This window comes from Mytilus edulis, chromosome 1, assembly GCF_963676685.1.
Source record: "Mytilus edulis chromosome 1, xbMytEdul2.2, whole genome shotgun sequence".
Taxonomy (NCBI): domain Eukaryota; kingdom Metazoa; phylum Mollusca; class Bivalvia; order Mytilida; family Mytilidae; genus Mytilus; species Mytilus edulis.
The window spans coordinates 66398737-66419495 of NC_092344.1; the positions used below are offsets into that span (position 1 = coordinate 66398737).

Below are 20759 nucleotides of genomic sequence, written 5' to 3' on the forward strand. Positions count from 1 at the left end.
AATTCAGATATTATTGTGTGCAATTATTATTATAATTTTTTAAAAGGACAAAGATGTAAGATTTATTATTGAGATTTCAGGAAAATTTGCATACAGATACATGTATCAGATATCTGAAAGTGATTTTTAATTATTGCTATACTCATTAATTGCATCTTTCTAAATGATTAAAACCTTACAAATAATTTCTGAATTTACAATAGAACCAGATGCTCTGCAGGGCGCAGCTTTATACGACCGCATAGGTTGAACCCTGAACGGTTGGTGCAAGTATGGACACAACATTCAAGCTGGATTCATCTCTAAATTTGGATTGTGATTAAATAGTTGACACAGCATAGGTTTTGGACATAGAATGAATGTGGTCTAATGAACTTAAAATATTTTTTTTATCTTTGAGCAATCACTATGCTGTTGAATATTAATCCTTTTAAAAAAAAATGTTTGAAGAAATTTTCTTTTTATTTATGAAATCTGAAATGAGAAAAATTAAACCCCCCCTTTTTTTCACATCCCCCTTTCCCTTTTTTCAAAACTGATCTCAATTCAAATTTCTAATGGAGTTTGCAACAATAACTACTCATTTAAATACATCATAAAATATCAAAATGTAACAAAAAGTGCTAGTTATCACTGAATGGTAAAGAGTGTTTTAATTTATCAGTTGGTAGTAAAAGTGAATATACATTGTGCATTGTATAAAACAATGATTTAAGTTGATTCAACTACTATTCTGGACAAAGAAAGATAACTCCAATCAATTGAAAATTTCTTGCTATTGCACAATATTGTGCAATTAGATATTTCTTGCTATTGCGCAATACTGTGCAATTGAAAATATTTGCTATTGCACAATACTGTGCAATTGAAGATTTCTTGCTATTGCTGAATACTGTGCAATTGAAAATTTCTTGCTATTGCACAATACTTAATATAATAATTTTGGATCCTGATTTGAACCAACTTGAAAACTGGGCCCATAATCAAAAATCTAAGTACATGATTAAATTCAGCATATCAAAAAAGCCAAAGAATTCAATTTTTATTAAAATCAAACTTAGTTTAATTTTGGACCCTTTGGTATTTAATGTAGACCAATTTGAAAACGGGACTAAAAATTGAGAATCTACATACACAGTTAGATTTGGCATATCAAAGAACCCCAATTATTCAATTTTTGATGAAATCAAACAAAGTTTAATTTTGGACCCCGATTTGGACCAACTTGAAAACTGGGCCAATAATCAAAAATCTAAGTACATTTTTAGATTCAGCATATCAAAGAACCCCAAGGATTCAATTTTTGTTAAAATCAAACTAAGTTTAATTTTGGACCCTTTGGACCTTAATGTAGACCAATTGGAAAACGGGACCAAAAATTAAGAATCTACATACACAGTTAGATCCGGCATATCAAAGAACCCCAATTATTCAATTTTTGATGAAATCAAACAAAGTTCAATTTTGGACCCTTTGGGCCCCTTATTCCTAAAAACCTGTTGGGACCAAAACTCCCAAAATCAAACCCAACCTTCCTTTTATGGTCATAAACCTTGTGTTTTAATTTCAAAGATTTCTATTTACTTATACTAAAGTTATTGTGCGAAAACCAAGAATAATGCTTATTTGGGCCCTTTTTTGGCCCCTAATTCCTAAACTGTTTGAACTAAAACTCCCAAAATCAATCCCAACCTTCCTTTTGTGGTCATAAACCTTGTGTCAAAATTTCATAGATTTCTATTTACTTAAACTAAAGTTATAGTGCGAAAACCCAGAAAATGCTTATTTGGGCCCTTTTTGGCCCCTAATTCCTAAAATTTTGGGACCAAAACTCCCAAAATCAATCCCAACCTTCCTTTTGTGGTTATAAACCTTGTGTTAAAATTTCATAGATTTCTATTCACTTTTACTAAAGTTAGAGTGCGAAAACTAAAAGTATTCGGACGACGACGACGACGACTACAACGTGATAGCAATATACGACGAAAAATTAAAATTTTTGCGGTCGTATAAAAATGGTATTAAAACAAACCTATCATGAACTCTACAGTCAAACACTGGTACACTACGTTTGACTATTGGCCTTCCTTCTATGTGGAACTCTACTTCTACATCATGGTAATCTGTTGGTAAAAGTAAACATTTGCAAACTTGAAAATTTTCCAAACAAATTTTTGTCTCACTATTTTATACCTTGCCATTGCCATTGGAATTTTGCATGTCTCATATGGTAAGCAGTATCAGAGTATATGTTTACATTTTAACAGAAAGGAGAGGGACACTGCAATGTTTGTGTATAGGGGTGATCAGCCGAGACATCAAGTACCCTAAACATTTCACATATTTTGAATTACAGGAATGTTTTCCCTGTTATATATTTTGAATATCATAACATAAATACATTCTGTATCATGTATTTTTTTATATACTGTACAAAATATTCAAAATGCTATAAAGATTTGCAATTTTCAAGGGGAGATAAGTAGATTTGACACTTTTCTGTGGCATTTATGACTGCAATTTAAATGGCATTTAGGAAAAAAAATCGACATCTAATTAGTTCCAGATACTTTTGACTAAATCAGCAACCTTGTCATATATTCATCTTATTTCTTAACCTTATCATACATAACCCTGGTATGCCATGAAGCTTTAAATAGTTTCATTATAATTTACCATAAGTGCCTTCCCACAGTAGATAAAACTGGACTTTGTTTAGTTGAGTATGAGTTGAGTTTAAAACTAATATGTTTAATGTTATCAAAATTTGTTAAAACAACAAATTATAGCTTTCAATTCAAGAGAACATGCTTTAAAACATTTCTGCAATAGTGATGAAAAATGCAAAAAAAAAATGTATATATACACAATAACATATGCAATATTCAACCTGTAAATACTGGGCACTTTGTGATGTTTAGGATATGCACTAAATATAACTATCTACACATACATATCTATTCTACATGAGGTAATGAAATGTTATAAATGCAATGAGTTCCCATTACAATTAATTCTGATGCAATTTTAATGTAAAATGCTTACTTTTCTATTAACTGTTGTCAACTCCACAGTTGACATTTCATAATTAATGATGTAACATTGAGTGTCTGAGTCATGATATTGAATTCCAGAAACGAATTAAACACTTCCTACCAAAATAAAACCTATTTAAAAGCAGATCTTAATTTGCTTTCATTAAGATTGGACGAAGTATTTCAATTTCGTTAAATTTCATAAAAAGTATATTTTAGCAATTTTTTTTTACAGCAAATGTCTGTCAATTTTTCGTATTGTATGTTTTGTTAATATAATGATTGATTTGCCATACCATGCATATTTTGTCTGTTTGCTTGCTATTATAAATTTTTGTGCCAAACAATGACAGTCCTACATCATGAAGGTACAATATGATAATAGAGGATTCGTTTATTTTGATTGGTAGAAATTTTGTGGATTGAGGATATCTTTTGTGAATACATGGTTTTGACCAATAAAATTGAGAATGGAAATTGGGAATGTGTCAAAGAGACATCAACCCGACCAAAGAGCAGACAACAGCCGAAGGCCAGAAAGTCTGCATATACTACTGTAGAAAATTTGTAACTTGTCAAATTTTCATATTATTGGTTCCCCTGAACCCACAAAATCCATGAAAATTGGAATCCAACCAAAAATAATGAATCCACAGGAATCACAAAACACAGCGGGTATATGGAGATTAGTAGAAGCTTACTAGAAGCGACTGTTAGTGAGCCCAGCATTTACTCACCCTTACCGCTCATAACAACAGGAAGGTCGTCTGGCAGGGGACATTTGATAATGTTCTGGTCAATCTGTGCTTTAGTTTTGGATTTGGTTGTCATGGAAACAAAAGAACATTGTAAATCCAACTGATCAATATTTGGTGCAAACATAATGGTCTCCAATTTGAACTGTATCTAAAAAAAAAATATGACATGAAATCTGTTATGAATTTTTGCATTTATCAAGACAATTAGGCACTGATAAGATCAAGTTTTTAATTTTAGCACTCATTTTTATTTTAAGTAGGCTCTAGGGTATAAAATTTCAGAAAAAAATTATAACATTTTTTTTTCGTTACAAATTTTATTTATAACTTCATTAGATGTTACTTTATCATATGGTACAAAAATCATTTCTAAAAATCAATTCGTTTTGGCCCCAGATGAGGTTTAAAATGTATCTATCATTGAAAAATCTCCAAATTATCTCCCTTTGGTGCAAAAATGACAATTTTTTTGCATTAAATGGAAATATCTTTTTTAAATCATCAGTGACCTATATTTTTTATTGTTATTTTTAAATAAGCTGTACTTAAACAAAACTATTGAAAAACTTGAGCGATTTCTGTAATTTTGTTCTTTTTTTATTTCGATATTACCTCTTTCTCCTATTAGTTCAACAGAAAAAAAGTACCTTTACAAAAATGTATGCTTCTTTGAAGTCATATTGTGAGCGTAAATGAAAGGTGAAACCATATTTTTTATTTTATTTTTCTATTAAGTATAAGATAAAGTTCATTTATAGAAAAATATAGCTAAATCCTATATTTAGAAAAAAAATTAATTTAGACCCGCGAGCCAGCCCCCTTAAGGAAATTCCAGAAGTCATCAGCAGAACACATTTCAATCTGTTCTTTTTTTTTTTAAATCAAACTTGATTTACATTTTACCGCTATGCAAATTTATATCTAATCTTTTTTACTTTTATTCATCACTTTCAATTTTTATTCCTATGGCTATGTCATCTAGAAAGAGATTAAAGCAAATTTATTTGAAAAAAAACCCCTACAATCCTCTGCTAATTTACTTGATCTTTATGTAGTAATACCATGTTACCATGCAAAACAGGTGCTCTGAGAACAGATGATTTTTCATGTCAGGGCCTTGTTTAGCCGACTTTACTGTTGCCTATTATTGACTACTTTTAATTCATTTTAACTTTAGTGGATAGTTCGTACCACGTTCCCTTATTTTTATATTACTAAGAGAAGAAGAAGTTACCTCAGATTTTTTTTCATCTAGTTGAAACTTCTCGTAGCTGAGGCTTGTGGGTTGGATTTCAACCATTTTAGCACATGACTTTTGCATCAACCAATGAGGGATCACAGAATGCATAGGGCAAGCATCTGCTTCAGTGCATCTATAATAGAAAGTACATGACCATATTTTAACAGAATCTTCCTTTGTGAATCTATATAATTCAACAAAATCTATATATTGTGATGTGTGAAATATTTTTAAAAAGAATTAGAAAATTTCCAGTTGAAAATTAAAAGCAAATAAAACTTCCAAATAGGTTTGGTTCTCGACATTGCAAAATTTACACTCCACAGATATAATTCTCTGTTAAGTATTCCAGTGAGGGGTTATGCACATTTGAACCAACTTTAATTTCAAAACATACATACTTGTTTTCCATGACACACCAACCACAAACAGGGTCCTGACCAACAGAACATTCTTCACACGATGTTCTCTCACCACAATGTAGAGGGTCAACCATCAGCAGCTGAAATTGAGAAATTAATTTTGGATTAATACATTTCTTTGTAGTCAGGTTTACCATATATTATCATAAGGCTTATTATTTCTTTGGGAAACCTGTTTAAAAAGTTTTATTTCTCTAGATTCTTGTCCCTAATTCTAATTCATCATTAGAAATATTGCCCCACTATTGTAAGGTGCTCAACTGAAGTGGAGGAGGTTGCAGATTTGATCCCATGTTGGGTCAAACCAAACTATACAAAAGGCGTGTGTTGCCTCCTAACACAAAAAAATTAAGACTTGCTGTTTGCATTTTTTGGGTGTATTTTTACAAGTACATGTACTACAAAAAAAAATTTGATTTATCACAAAAACTGATAGTTTATAATATTTGAAAATGTATAACCAGACAATTTGAGAGTACTCGCTGCAGAAAACATTAAAACATAATTTGTTTAACTAAATAATATTTGAGAAATGTCATTTGTCAGACAAATATTGAGTTAAAGATAAGCATAGAGTAAACTATTATGGTACCATGGGTTTAATTGGGAATTCTAACAACATTTTTACTAAAATACAGAAATCACTCTGGGGAATCTAGTTTCCATGTTAAAGTGATAACAAGCTAACACAGCAAAAATAGTTTTATCAGCTGATTTGCTAAATTCAAATCAACAAAGATAGCATTATCAAAACACAGAATTCATGTAACAAAACAGATAAGAAAAAATGAAGAGACGTCTACTGAAATAAAAACCAATTTGTATCTTTTTTAACAGACATTTTTATAGATATAATAGAAGATAAATAAAACAAGTGTTAATATCAATAATTTTCCAATGGTTTTGTACATTATGACTTATCTCAACACCAGGCTTTTTATGCAAGCATTTACTTTTATTTGTTCTGGCAGAGAATTTAGGTAAAGTCACATGAATCATGCGGTTTCATTTGAATTTTATCAATGCTTATGAATGGAGATTGGATGAAGAGGTGTTTCATTGGCACTCATACCACATCTTCTTATATCTATTAATAACTGTTAGAACAAAATTTGAAATGAACCGACCAATTGTAAGAAAACTGTCTATGCGATGAATTGTTTTAATTACAACTAACCAATATCAATCATCTTAGTGCAGTCTCTATCTTATTAGATATCAACACGCCAACATCACCCTCCTTGACTACAGGCAGATTATTAAGGGCAACAACCAGTTTATCAGAATTGTCATGACTGAGCTAAGGACTATTCCTGAAAAAAATGTATGGTGGGGTTGGAAGGCAGTTTGTCACAGCACCCACAACCGAGACAATTGTAATTAAGAATCCTAGAGCATTATACATGTGAAAAGTTGCTCTGATACCCATCACCCATGTATTATTAATATAACGTGCCTTCCAACCCTCCCATACATTTTTTTCTGGAATAGCCCTAAAACTTTTACATTTGTGTATTTACAGACTATTCTAAGTCAACATTATTCTACTCACAACTTTCATATAACAGGCATCGTTGCCTGTGTGACCTAAATTATGTCCTAGACAAAAGTCACATGGTTACCAAGGGCAATAACCACCAGTAACTTACCTTATTAGATGTCAAAACATAGACTTTAGATTTGTCTGGACTGTACAGTAATTCATTTATAGACTGACCAATATCAACATTTATCTCCTTGACAACAGTTACTTGGTTACCAGAGGAAACAATAACCTACAATCAACATAGTATTTTTATATCACATTTTCTTAAACATAAAAAAAAATAAAAACTTAAAATAATTTAAGTTTTTTCTCTTGCGTCCTTCCTATATCACTTCTTTAACAATAGGTTCTGAGCAATGTTTCAACTTGTATTACATTAAGGTAGATTCATGGTATACCGCCATCTTGGATTGAACAATCACAGTAAAAAATCGGTCTAGTTATTTGCCTAAATCTGCAAATTTTGAGACAGATTTGCAATTTGATGGTTAGACTGTTTAATAATATAAAGAAAACTTGGCAATTTATTGTATAATTCAAAATAATTAAACAAATATCATTTTATTTTGCTTTTTGAATCATTTTTTTCAAATGAGCCATTTAAGGGAAGATAACTCTTTTAGTAAAAAAATTATACTGGACAGATAGGGAATTTTTTTCTTTTTACTTGTAGCAAGAAAACAAGTTCGGTGACACCATTTTTTCTTTTTATTTTCTTAAAACATATTACAAAACCTATCTTTTCACAATTTATTTCAAAATTCTATCTCATAGATTATTTTTTATGCACACAATTGTGTTTTTCCATTAACAATCTAACCAAATTTAGGCAATTTTCAAGGACTCATAGCTTGAAAAATAGCACGGTGACCCCTACTTCTTATTATATTTTTGAAAAGAGCATATAAAAATCTTCATTCTGGCTAAGTATGATAAAATTCTGTCTCAAAAAAGATTTACTTATGATCTACCTTAAAACAAGATGAACTGTACATGTGTGAGCTACATGTATTGCACCCTACTTATACCTGCCTCAAGAAATAAATTTTTCAGCTAATAAAAAGTAGAGATTCAGCAACAGAAAACATGTTACACAAGATTAAGCTTGGTACTATATATCAAGTGTGAAGAATCTATGAATTGTAGTTGCTAAAAAAATATGATAGACAGTATACCCCCTACTTGGCATGGTTTATAATGAATAATAATTCTTTAAAATTTGTGCACTCAACATGGTAAAACAAAAATATTTATACTGTATACAAGGTATAGCAGTACAAAGGTTATTGGACCTGTAAAAATGCTTGAATACATGTATAACACTAACTTTTCATCAGTTTATGCATTAAATGTTTTCCGGCTTTTATCAGTGTTTTTATTTTACATCAGATTTAAAATTTATTTGATGTTTCATATTTTGAACACCATGTAGTATTCCAGCTTTCTAACTTAAAGATAAAAGAGCACTTAATTACATACATGTACAATGTAAGCTCAATACCTCTAAAAAAAAAATTCAAAAAAGAATTATGTCATTTCCCTCTTTAGTACCTTTTTCAGTTGACCATTACTGGTCCCTATGAATATGTTGTTATTCAATGTTTTCTCATCAGCCAGAACACTAGTCAGTGATGTGTCCATAAATTCTATCAATGCTTCTTCGTCAATAGGGTTTACACCTTCTATGGAGGAATACTGGTCTGAATTCTTTCCTTCTCCACACAAACTCAGTGGCTCATTCTGGAATTATAGAATAATAGATATATGAGTTTCACAAAGTGTTGTGGCTTAAAAATTACCATGATGGATTTCAAAGTTTGTCAAGGTATAAGGTCACTTTCGAGTCATTATACTCAGTTTAAATGAAATCTGACTTCTCATATATATCCTTTTAATGTATTAAAGAAGCATTTTTCGTAAATGGATTTTTTTTCATGTAAACCAAAATTTTCCCTACAATACTTGTTGATTTAGGTTTTGTTTGTTGTGTATAAAGGACACTATCTTTCATTATTATATTTTCATGGTTGTAACTTGTATGCATGCTTTATTGGTAGACTAAAGTGCATATGAAAGAGTAGCTCTCACAGTCCATATACCTGATATATTGATATAAGCATTATTTACAAACATAGAATATTATAATCTTATGGGTGAAAATTAAGGGTCAACATATTCAATCTAATTGCCGACAAAGAACTTAAAATAGCAAACAGTGCTATAGATGTAGCTCTATAGTTCAAAATTTAATAAGTATACATGTGATCTGTCACATCTTGGCATGTCCATGTCAGATAATATAACTGACAGGTTCATCATCTGTGTCACATATCAGACTGGTTCCAAATCATATTAGACACACTGGTACCCTCAAATTGTTATTGAAAAATTTCACACAAATTTTCCTATCTTAGTGTACTTTTTAACCTGTACTTTTAACAAATGTTTAAACATGAAATTATTATCAAGACATCATTTTTTTGTGGTTCATCAATACAAAAAGATCAAATTATTACTCAATGCAAAGTTTTTCAACCACAAGAAAGATAAACTGTATTTAGGATGGATCCCTCTTCAAAACCCTCGCCAACTGTAAATTATTATCAAACTTGTGATAAATCTTTACAGGACAGCTGCTTGTGCTATCATCTCACTTTGTTAAATCCGAAAATCAATCTGCATAAAAAGAACTTAAAAATTACTGCACCAATACTTATGCATCCCAGAGATATGTAAAAAACCTTAATTTCTATTTTATAGCCTTGTAAAATACTCCTGTGAAACAGATCAAAGTCACAGAGCTAAGTTTTGGCTCCCTGATAAAGTCGTCTGCCAGATGCAAACCATCTGGATCAAACGAATGTTTGTGCTGTAACTTTACGGTTTTAGACCTGGGATAGACAAGGCAAACCTTGGAACTCAATCCCTCACTGAAAATATCAGCTATGATAAAGTTATCATAATGAGGATGCCAACCTAACATCTTAGAAATAATATGTCTGAGTATTAAAAGTTTAAAGGAATTGCATACAAATTTTACTAGCCAAATTTAAGGGTTTAGGGTCAGGAGCTAGTGTTATTCAACAACTCCCCTTCTTTTCCTTTTCCCATACAATCTAAGTGCCAGGTTCTTAACACTTAATGTCTCTTAACTTAATTTCATTCAACTGACTGTATTATATAAATCTTTTTTTTTAAAATACATTCTCACTAAATCAAGTAAACTTTCAAATCAAGATAAGCACCATATTCAGAATTAAATCAGATTTCTTATTTCCATTCACAATTTAATTTCATCCTGCTTATGTAGTCTTTGCGTCTTAGCAAATGAAGTCCAGACCAATCTGAGTGAGAACATCCAAAAAAGTTACATTCCCTTTATCTGAGTTCAGGTCCTTTATGACAACAATCAGTCTTACAAACGAGGTAAATATATATTCATGCAGAGATCAGAAGCATCCAATCATGTCAAAAATTTGTGTTTATAAATGCAATTTTTTGATATTTTACTTCTGGGCCCTACTTCTTTTATAGTCCTTAGATACACTACTGATGGTAAATGCAGGATGAGTTTAGAGTGTTTCTTATTACTTATATTAAAGAAAAAATTATTTGTTGTCATTGTGCCCCAAAAAAGTCAAGTTAACAGGATATTTGAATGGAGGATGAACATGATGAACATGTTTTACAGTAAAACTAATAACATTAAAAGAACATTCATGACATTACAATTTTTCAATAGGATATATATATTTATTATGTTTATAAATATCAAATTCAATCAATAGACAAATGCTTATTTTTCATTGTCCAATGGAAGAACAAAATTCATACCACACATTATAAGTTTAAGATAAATCATGTAGAAAATCACTTATCTTATCACCTATCAAAGATTCATGACTTTCACCACTATTGGCATTGATAAGTGTACATTTTAACACAGTATAGATTTACAAGCGATGTTTTTTGCACCTTTTTTATATATTAGAATAGTTTAAAGCACTCTGTTGAGTCAAAAGTAATTTCTTTTAACATCTACAGTAAAATCAAAATATAAAAAAAAACTTTTTTCAACAGATTAGACTGATGTTGGTTTAATAACAAGTTAAAGAATAGTCAGTAGTTTAAACGAAATCATTTTTCAGGTCAGGATATTTTTTAAAACTTTTTTTACATCTAACTCTTTTTAGCCTCTTTTGTGGCTATATACATTTTTGCGGTTTCAAGAATTTGTTTGGTGACAGTAATTTCTAGATAAATGAATTGATTGCAAAATTTTACTTAATTCCTATTTTCACTTTTGACATTGGTGCTGTTTTATGCATTAAGATACTGTTCACTGTTCTAGTGTCCATCATGTCCATGTACCCTTTAAATTTTGTTACAGTTTATTTAGTGGAACAGGATATGCTGACCCTTCTGGAGTACCTAAGTAACCCCCAGGTTTTGGTTGAGTTTCATATTGCCCAGTCTTTAGATTTCAGTGTTATGTTAAGTTGACTGTTGTTTGTCTTTCCTTCAATGTTTTTCTTTTTGGCCATGGTGTCGTCATGTTTCATTGTCGACTTAAGCTTGTGAATTGCTCTGTTTTTTTATTACATTAGTACCTATACCGTTGTAACGGTGATTCAAACTGCTATTCCATATAAAATTCAGTTAGTTTCAAGTATATGGTTGGTAAATGAATAAGAATGAATAAGAAAATCTACCCCCCCCCCCCCCCCCCCCCCCCCCCCCCCCCCCCCCCCCCCCCCCTTTTATTTCTCGTGATATCTTAATTCAATATACATGCTGCTTTTATCTTTTTGTCTTGTACTAAATTATTTTGATGTAACAAACTAATTCATAAGCAACATTATTTTAAGAATTATCTGCCCTTAATTTGAACAATTTCCAATGCATTCCTTGTAAATCAAATCCAACTTTATTTCCCAAATATCCTGGAAGCTTAGGCCAATATGGTTGTGATCTGATTTATATACCTCGTACAAAATGAACAGTTAAGCCTTACAAGGACAATTACCTAAATGCTTATTTCATATGTTAATGATGATGAAAATCACATTTACCAGAATCTTAGAAAGCGTTTTAAAACAAATAAGATAAATTAATTGAATTCTGATGAAGTAAAAAGATTACAGTAACTGTATGTAAACCACATTTCAGTTAAAATAGTGGTCATTAGGAGCGTTAATAATTAGTTCCGTCTGTAAAATTATAAACCAGCATTATTTTGAATGTAATCAGATGTTCATTGATACATATTCAAGGTACATGATATAATAATGAGCTTTTTGTTTCAAAGACTTATCCTTAAAACAAAAGTTCACTCAGTATTTGTAAAACAACTGATTCTGTTCAGCAATTTTCAAGAAGTTGTGGATTAACAATTTGTGATACCTACAACTCAAGATGAAAAATAATCTTGATGTGTCTTTGTCAGGAATTTGGAAACATACATTTGTAATAATTCCATATGCATAAATCTTATATCAAGTGTTTTAATATAAATAAAAGAAGATGTGGTATGATTACTAGTGAGACAATTCTCCACAAGAGACCAAATGACATAGAGATATCAAGTCTTTAAAAAAAAATTATAATGTTCAATTTTTTTTAGTCTCAGCTGAATTTGTTCGCAACTCGCACATGTATTCAAGGCATCTTAGCGCTTGACATTAAGATATAGACATTTGACTTATACATCTTATTGCTTTTTGGACATGGTCACACCACAGGCTTTCCTACTGACCTGCTGCCACATTGCAAACATTATTATAGAATGATATCAGTAGTTGCAAAATCTCTTGCTTAGTGTCAGTTTCCAAAACAGTGACTAAGTCTTTTCATGTTGACCTTTACATGTTCCTTTCTAAGTTGTTTGGTTGCTGTACATTGATACATGTATTCAGCTTCTAATTTCATTCATTCTGATTGAGTGATTAATATGCATGGATAAAATGAAGACAACTCTTTTATAAATTTCTTGCATCAGAAGCGTTTTTCTGAACTTAACTTCACCAGCAACACACATCAAAGCCAAATATTTGAAAGGATTTATAAAAAGGCAAAAAGTTATAGTCTCAGCTATATGACCCCAAAGGACATCATAAAGGGCAAATAAAACCTTTATATCTCATCTGCAATAATATTCAGGATAGTTTTTGCAACACTTCTGAAGTTTTGATTTACAAGAACTACAAAAGTCAGCCTCATTTCCAACTTTCACTTGATGTCGGTTGATGAGCTTTCCTTATTCAATTACTTTTTACTGTTACAAAGAATTAATTAACAACAAAAGACAAAATGTTATTATTGAACATTTGTGTTTTACATGATAAAAGGGTGTCTGAACTTGACAGTTTTAATGGAGGATGAAATTAGTACCCCATCGCCATGGCAACACAAGACACAAATTCTGCCAGACCAGATGTGATACTTGAAAACAAAAGTATTTGATCATGTTGATGTTATGATAGCAGAATTAAGGATTCTTATCCATTCACACGTTCATCCCACTTTAATAACTGCTTGTTTGAAGTTGTGCTGTCTGCAGGCTTAGACAATTTGTTTCTCTTAAATCTTACAGCAAATCTTGGAACAGGAGCTTCATTTAATTCAAATTCAATTTAGTTGCCTGGTTTCTAGTGGATAGTTGTCTTATCATCACTCATACCACATCTCCTTATTTTCATATAGATAAAAATAATTAAACAGGAATACAGTCCATAGGACAACATGCCTTGCTTACACAATCACTTGTCATTTTCAGTGAACAACAAAATCTAGGTTAAACTGTAATGAAGCATAAATCAAAAAAAGTTCACATCATAATCATGATAACGAACATACTGGGTTAAACCATGGAAGTAATATCAATATTACTTAAATGGTTAAACTAAAAGTTAATTTGACCACATCTTCATGATAAAAACTTACCTTAAACCAAAATTGGAACCTGATATTGGATGGACTGACTGCACAGATTGAAAGAATATAATGCTCCTTATATCATAAACATGGTTTAATTTCTATTTTCCATGGTAACACAAAAACTAAGGGTTCAGGCCAGCACTATATTATATACTTACTGATTTTGGACATGGAGTTTTTGGATGAAGATGGGCAGGTCCAAGGTTACCATTTCCCTTCTGACATTCATCAACAGTAGAATCAAAACGAACAGAAATATCAGCCATCTTATAACTACACAGTGCTGACGATGAACTGCTCTTGTCCCCTGTCTTTTCATATATCACATAAACATTACCAGCAGTTTCGGAATAGAAGGCACCTTTAGCAACTGTGTAAGGCTGTGTTCTATCCTTGTAGCAGAGTAAGGGAATTTCAACATAGGAGTGAAAATATTTATCCTTCTGACATAATCGAATGAGTTTCGTTTCAACAGTGTTATCATCCAGTGCTTTTACTTGTGTTGCAATGAAATAGACAAAATCTCCTTTAATAAAACCATATAGAAAATTGACGTGGAAATCCATTTTGTACTGATTCAGAAGTGAGATTTTAGACCCTCCTTTCAAATCTCGGTAAGAGAATTCCAAGTTTTCTAAATCCCGACTAGATAAATGAGGTACCATATCTCGATAGACTTTTAATTCCCCTCCAGGGTTAATATTGTTATATTCTGATCCAATATATAGCACTTCTTTATCGAATCCGGGTGCTATTAATAGAACGTCAGATGAATCTGGATTATGACCTACGACTGGTTTATAAATATCCTTCTCGATAAATGCAATATTTTGTAATAAACGAATCTGACATGATCCTTGGTATATATTAGAACACAGAATAAGTGTACTCCTGTTATAGTCAATTACAAGACCCTTTGTAAAACTATTTATAGAATTTTTCGTCAAGTTACAAGGTATCTGAGGGGGTGGACAAAGGGGATTATCTGTCTTTGGTCCATTGTTGACCTTCTGTATGACACTCAAGTCTGATGACAATTTTATGAGAGTGTTCTGTCCACCGATATAAATTTCACCAGTGTTTTTATCGACAACAAATTGTTGTAGTCTATGTTGGTCCCGGTAGGATTTTTCCACTTTCATTGACACTACTTGTACAACAAACAACGCTAAAACTGGAAGACTGAACATGGTGACAATCTGTAATGCAAAAAATAAAAAAAGATTAATAATAATAATATAATCGTTACAGAAACAAGAACAGGTTGACATCAATCCAATGTTCATTATTATAATTTAGGTGAACCAACAAAAGTTCAATAAGGTACAAATTTTCTGTTAATGATAACTTTCACAAAACCAATAGTCCTATAAGGCCAAATAAAAATATATGGGTGGTTCCAGTAACCCTACCGTCCCTACTTTTTCAGCTTAAAAATAGCCTACCCTAAAGATTTTTTTGTCATTTTTCATTAAGCACTGTTTAAGTCAGAATGTTGCTCCCATAGACTCAATGTAAAAAAAAACATAAAATAAAAAAAAATCCCTACCTACCTACCCTAACTTTTTTTCAGATGTAACTGGAACCACACATACTTTTTTATTTGGCCTAAAAATAAAATGTTTCCTCAATCCAGGAAAAATAAGTGAATCCATAGCATAGGAAAATGTCCTTTTGTTAAGTTTATTCCTTTCTATCTGATTTACAACTTACCTAAATAAAAGTGCAATATCATTATTTTAAAATATTTAATATTTTTTTGTCTGTAAAACATGTAGTTGCAAGTCTGAATATCTGGTATGCATGTTTTCTAAAACAAGATTTTCCAAAAAAATTATCCAGAAAACATGCATATGTCAAAGAGTTGACTCATTGGCAATTATACCACATCTTCGTGTTTTATATAGATATGGAGCTTATTATTTCCTGTAAAATCTTAGTACCAAAAAGTACAATGCTAACCTCTTAAGGTACCTGGGAAAATAGAACCATATCTATAAAAGTCTCTACTACAAAAAAAATCCACCATTCAAATGTATATCCAAGTTTTCATGACAGTCAATTTAATTGAAGAATATGTTACTACTTGAAATTAATTGTGCATACTGACCCAGATCAGTGACACAAAATTAAATAAGACATAAAGTATAGAGCCATGTGATGCCCAAGTCATGAAACTGCATTCATATTACACTTTTCAACTAATCAACATGGTCTTTAAAAACATGGCTGCTGAAAATTCTACAACATTTCCATTAAAACTGTTATGTAAGAAGCAAGTGAGTTAAAAACCATGAAAATTCTTTACCCTAACAAATTATTTATTTAGTTACATATGATGCAAAGTAATTCTATCATGTTATGAAGATGATTTTTTATTGAAAAATTTAATTTGTGATGGATAGACAAGGTAGAGATACAGACACAACAGGACAAAGCAATATGCATGGTGTTGACATAATTTATAAAGATTCAATTTGGTTTAATTTGTGAGTATTGCAGATGCTGAAAGATTGACAAAAATGATATATGAATATGCTGCACATAATTAATGCTATCAAAAGTTCAAATGAGAGTTCTTATTATTTCGACCTATACTTGTTGCAAATTTCACAAATGAAAACATTGCAAATATTTCTCAGTTTACAATTTTTTTTCAATAAAACTTAAGAGACTTAAAAATTCTGGAATTCTTTCATTTTAAAGCGTTACATTTCTGAGTTCATAACTTTTAAGAAGAACTATTCAAAAAGGAATTTATTGAAAATATTTGTTTTTTGTTCACTAATTTGAACATAAGTCAGACCATTAGTTTTCTGGTTTGAATTGATTTAGAGCGCATTTGTTTCTAACCTAAACGATGTAAACGATTACGCGCGTAGTCGTTTAATCCATTTGTTTCTTACATTTTTTGGTCAACGTTGACATCGTTCACATAAACGATGTACGCGCAAAATAGTCGCGTAGTCGTTGATCGTTTATCGTTGAGACGTGTAAACGATAAATTTGTTTCTGCATCTGTCGTTTAAATATTTACGAGCACGTGTTGTTTTTCGCAAAGTTCTGGTTATTTATTTCCCGCACTTTTACCTGTTTGTTTACAGTGCGTTAGTGTAGTCTATTTCTGTCTGACAACGTGGGGTTGATAAAGTTTATTAAATGATGTATTTGTTTCTAGCAGCTTAACGTTTACTAAACGATAGTCATCGATGACAAAATTTCGGGTTAGAAACAAATGCACTCTTATACTTGTCATTTCTGAGGCCTTTTGTAGATGACTATGCAGTTTGGGTTTAACTTATTGTTGAAGGCTGTATTGTGACCTGTAGTTGTTTATTTCTGTGCCATTTGCACTCTTGTGGACTATAAAGTTGTCCGATTGGCAATCATACCACATTTTCTTATTTCTTTATATGATCATTCCAAAGAGGAAATGTTCTTCCTACAAACTAACTTGATAATACTCCCTCCACTAACCCAGTCAACAATTAAGATGTTACTTGATTGATGAGTGATAGGTCCAATTGTTGAAGTCAATATCATTTCAATATAAAATGTTCTGCACCCGACCACACTGAGAGATCCTCACAAAACACAGCAATCTTTCAGCACATCATAGACCAATGAAGCATGTTAAATGTTCCTGCAAAACTCATCATCTTATTTTGATTTGATTTAAATTGTACAATTTGTTTAGAATTCATGAAGATAAAATGTTGTTCTATTTTTGAAACTTCTAATTCATGGTACAGAGCATATGAAATATTTCTATCACAGATGTCCTCAGATAATGATACTGTTTTAACTGTAGATTTATTTATTTTCATTGGTAAAAACTTTCCTGTTTGATAAAAAAATATTTGCTTTTTTAGGGAACTTAACATTCCTAATTACATCATTTCTACCTATCAAAATAAATAACTTAGTTCTTCAAGTTCAACTTCAACGCATATCTTAATCCTTAGGGTCCCCTGTACCCACCAAATCTAGAAAAACTTGTTTTGCAGGAACATTTATGTATTCTTTTTTCAATGTACTTATAATTAAAATTATAACTTTTACATTTAAAATTTTCTTCAAATTGTACCTCCATGTTAAAATAATCTTAAAAAAGACCCCTCAACACCAGCATATTGAAAACAGTTTAATTGAGTCCCTGTTATCACCATAAATCAGCTACTAACAGTTATATCTCCCCCTTTATAACAATGGAAAACCATCAAACCATGCTTCCAACCTTTTTAAGTACATCACATCTGTTTGCTATTTGCTGGTCTTTAAATATCTATTTGAGGATTTATTTAGCTTTTAAGTATGTTCCTTTTGATGTATTTGGTACTGCACTTAACTTCTAAAACATAAATCATTTGAAATTTGCATTTAATATTTGATTTCTTTTTTTCCAAACGAAAAACGAACATAATGTTTTTTTAAGTTGATATTTTTTTCCCAAGCAACATAAATTCATAGATACCCTCGACCTTCAACCTTTTCAATTTCCTCCTTTGTTTTTTTCTTTCCTGTCAGATATTCATTTTTCTCTCATGATAATTTATTTACATTGGAGGGTAATAAAAATGTACAAGGTTTCCAATAACAGTTTATTCAAGCTAGCTGGTTTATGCATATTTCCCCCATTTAACCCAGAATGCAATTCATATTCAATTAAATCTAAATTGCCCCGTCATGAAAGGCCCTATTGTGCAGTGGGTGTATGATTGTGCAATATTTTTACAAAGCCTGCTAATAAATTCTCTTTTCATGTTAAAATGTCCTTTTGAAGTTTTAGTCATAAAATACATTATTGGTGGAAATTAATATTTTTTAAATGATTCACTAATAATTGGTTATATTATAAATTGCTTCTAAATACGTAACCAGATACATATATATTTCAATTTCTGTAATTCTCACTTGAAGTTATCTGATGGACATATTATTGAGTTGTCAAATATAAATCTATGTCAAAGTGGGATCTATTTTATCATAAGTTTTAATCGTGAAAATCTAGAATCTGACCCCCTTTTATTGTAAAATGATCAGGTTATTTTTCCTTCATTGGGACTCTATCTTTAGTTTAATTTCCTGATTTATTCAAAAATAAATTATATTCACTAATGCAGTCTTCAAAATAAACTTTATAATCCCAAAGCGGAATTTTACAAAATTTTTAGTTCAATTATCATTCTGGTGGTCTGTAGAGAATACATTTACAGGCTGGACAGCAATTTTACTGTGGACTGGTGGCCTGTGGTTTGGTGTATCTGAGTTTGGTGTGAAGACTGCTAAATCTTGGGAGTAAAAAAAGCTTATCTACATCATTTGGTCTCTGGTCCTGAGTTGTCTCATTGCAATCATATCACATCTTTTTCATTCTATACTTTATCTAAAAGTATTTAGGATGTGGTACGATTGTCTGTGAATCAAAAAAATATCTGCTAAAGAAACTCTGTCATCTTTCAAGTGAAAAGCATTTTTATAGCGTATAATGATGTAACAGTTGATTTTCTCTTTTAATTCAATTTGCAATTTATATTATGTCACTACATAGAAAGAGACAATAGAAACATAATGCTGTTAGAATCAATACACCGTCAGCCGTCTAATCTAAAAATGGGAAAAATTCAAATCATTTCGCTTTGATCTTGCAAAAAGTAGACCTGAATAATTTTATCGTGGATTAAAGAATCAATTTATTGCATGGAAATGAGTCACCTAGATGCATGTGCAGCACTAAGACAACATGCTTTGACAATTGTGTCCTATTCATTGCTGCGTTATATTGACTGAACAATTCTAATACCACACAAAGAGTTTATGCATCAGGAAATACTATAACGTTCTATGGCTTGGGGAAGCGTAGATTGAATATGAAGGAAACAGGGTGCATAAAATGCAGGGTTCTATTTCACATTAAACAGAAACAACAGGATGTTATGCTAAGTTTCAATATGTTTTATTGAGTGACTTTTATTTTGATGGATAAAAAATTTAAATATGAAAAATGTAAGTGGGGGTGTAGGAAAAGTGAGAAAGAAAAGGCAAAAATTTATCATGAAATAAGAAATCAAACCTACAAGTATACAATGTTGCACTATTATCTCTCTGGCATCAATATTAAGTGACTATTTTGATGCAGAAAAAAAACAAAACATGAAAGATATGGAAAAAAAAAGCAAAGAATAAAAAAGAAAAGTAGAAAAAAAAGAAAAGTAGAAAAACCCCAAAATCTAAAGATACTACAGAAAAAAAACTATTTTGCTGTATTATATCTCCCGTATCAAAAAGTTTAAATGAAAAACCCTCTCTTTTGATGGGGAAAAAATTCAAATGTAATTGTGAGACATAGCAACACAAAAAAAGAAGAAGAAAGAACACACCAAAAACAGATCATCAGAAAAAAAAAAATTAAGCCTAAACAAGTTTGCTGTACATATCTTTAGCATCTCAAGAATGTTTTATTTGTTGTCTGACTAAAACTAAACACCGGTCTTGTCTGTCAAGCTAGTCAAAATTGGATACATAAAAATTCCAATATCTTTCTTTATGGGTGTAAAAACAAACAGGGCATTTAAACACAAAACACAGGGTTTCAATAAAGTAGTGGCCTTTTCCTTTAATTTATCGGTAAAATGCAAATGAAGTCTTTTGTGAAAATGTGATATGTTTATTTATATCACGATAAAAACAGGTAAAAGATTTTTACCCATACAAAATGTTAAAAGAAAGTACATAAACAAAACAAAAAACACATGTTACAAAGAATAAATTTGATATGCACTTTTATAAATGATTTTACACAAATTACTAAACTCTTGGTTG

At 30.9% G+C, this 20759-nt stretch overlaps 1 protein-coding gene across 9 annotated transcripts in view; it reads right to left on the minus strand.

The window, feature by feature from the left end:
- Nucleotides 1-20759, minus strand: part of LOC139487482 (hepatocyte growth factor receptor-like) — a 68054-nt gene that overhangs the window by 25948 nt on the left and 21347 nt on the right. For 4 of the 9 annotated variants that reach the window (XM_071272338.1, XM_071272355.1, XM_071272346.1 and 1 more), the window contains 7 exons: nucleotides 14096-15136; nucleotides 8553-8741; nucleotides 7105-7230; nucleotides 5435-5535; nucleotides 5028-5166; nucleotides 3773-3941; nucleotides 2033-2123 (listed from right to left, as the gene is read on the minus strand). In XM_071272338.1, the coding sequence (XP_071128439.1) occupies nucleotides 2033-2123; nucleotides 3773-3941; nucleotides 5028-5166; nucleotides 5435-5535; nucleotides 7105-7230; nucleotides 8553-8741; nucleotides 14096-15127 (1847 nt within the window). In that variant the 5' untranslated portion in view covers nucleotides 15128-15136. Of the gene's footprint in view, nucleotides 1-2032; nucleotides 2124-3772; nucleotides 3942-5027; nucleotides 5167-5434; nucleotides 5536-7104; nucleotides 7231-8552; nucleotides 8742-14095; nucleotides 15137-17414; nucleotides 17496-20759 lie in introns of those variants that run through there. The other 5 variants (XM_071272383.1, XM_071272370.1, XM_071272377.1 and 2 more) reach the window with 3 other exon arrangements.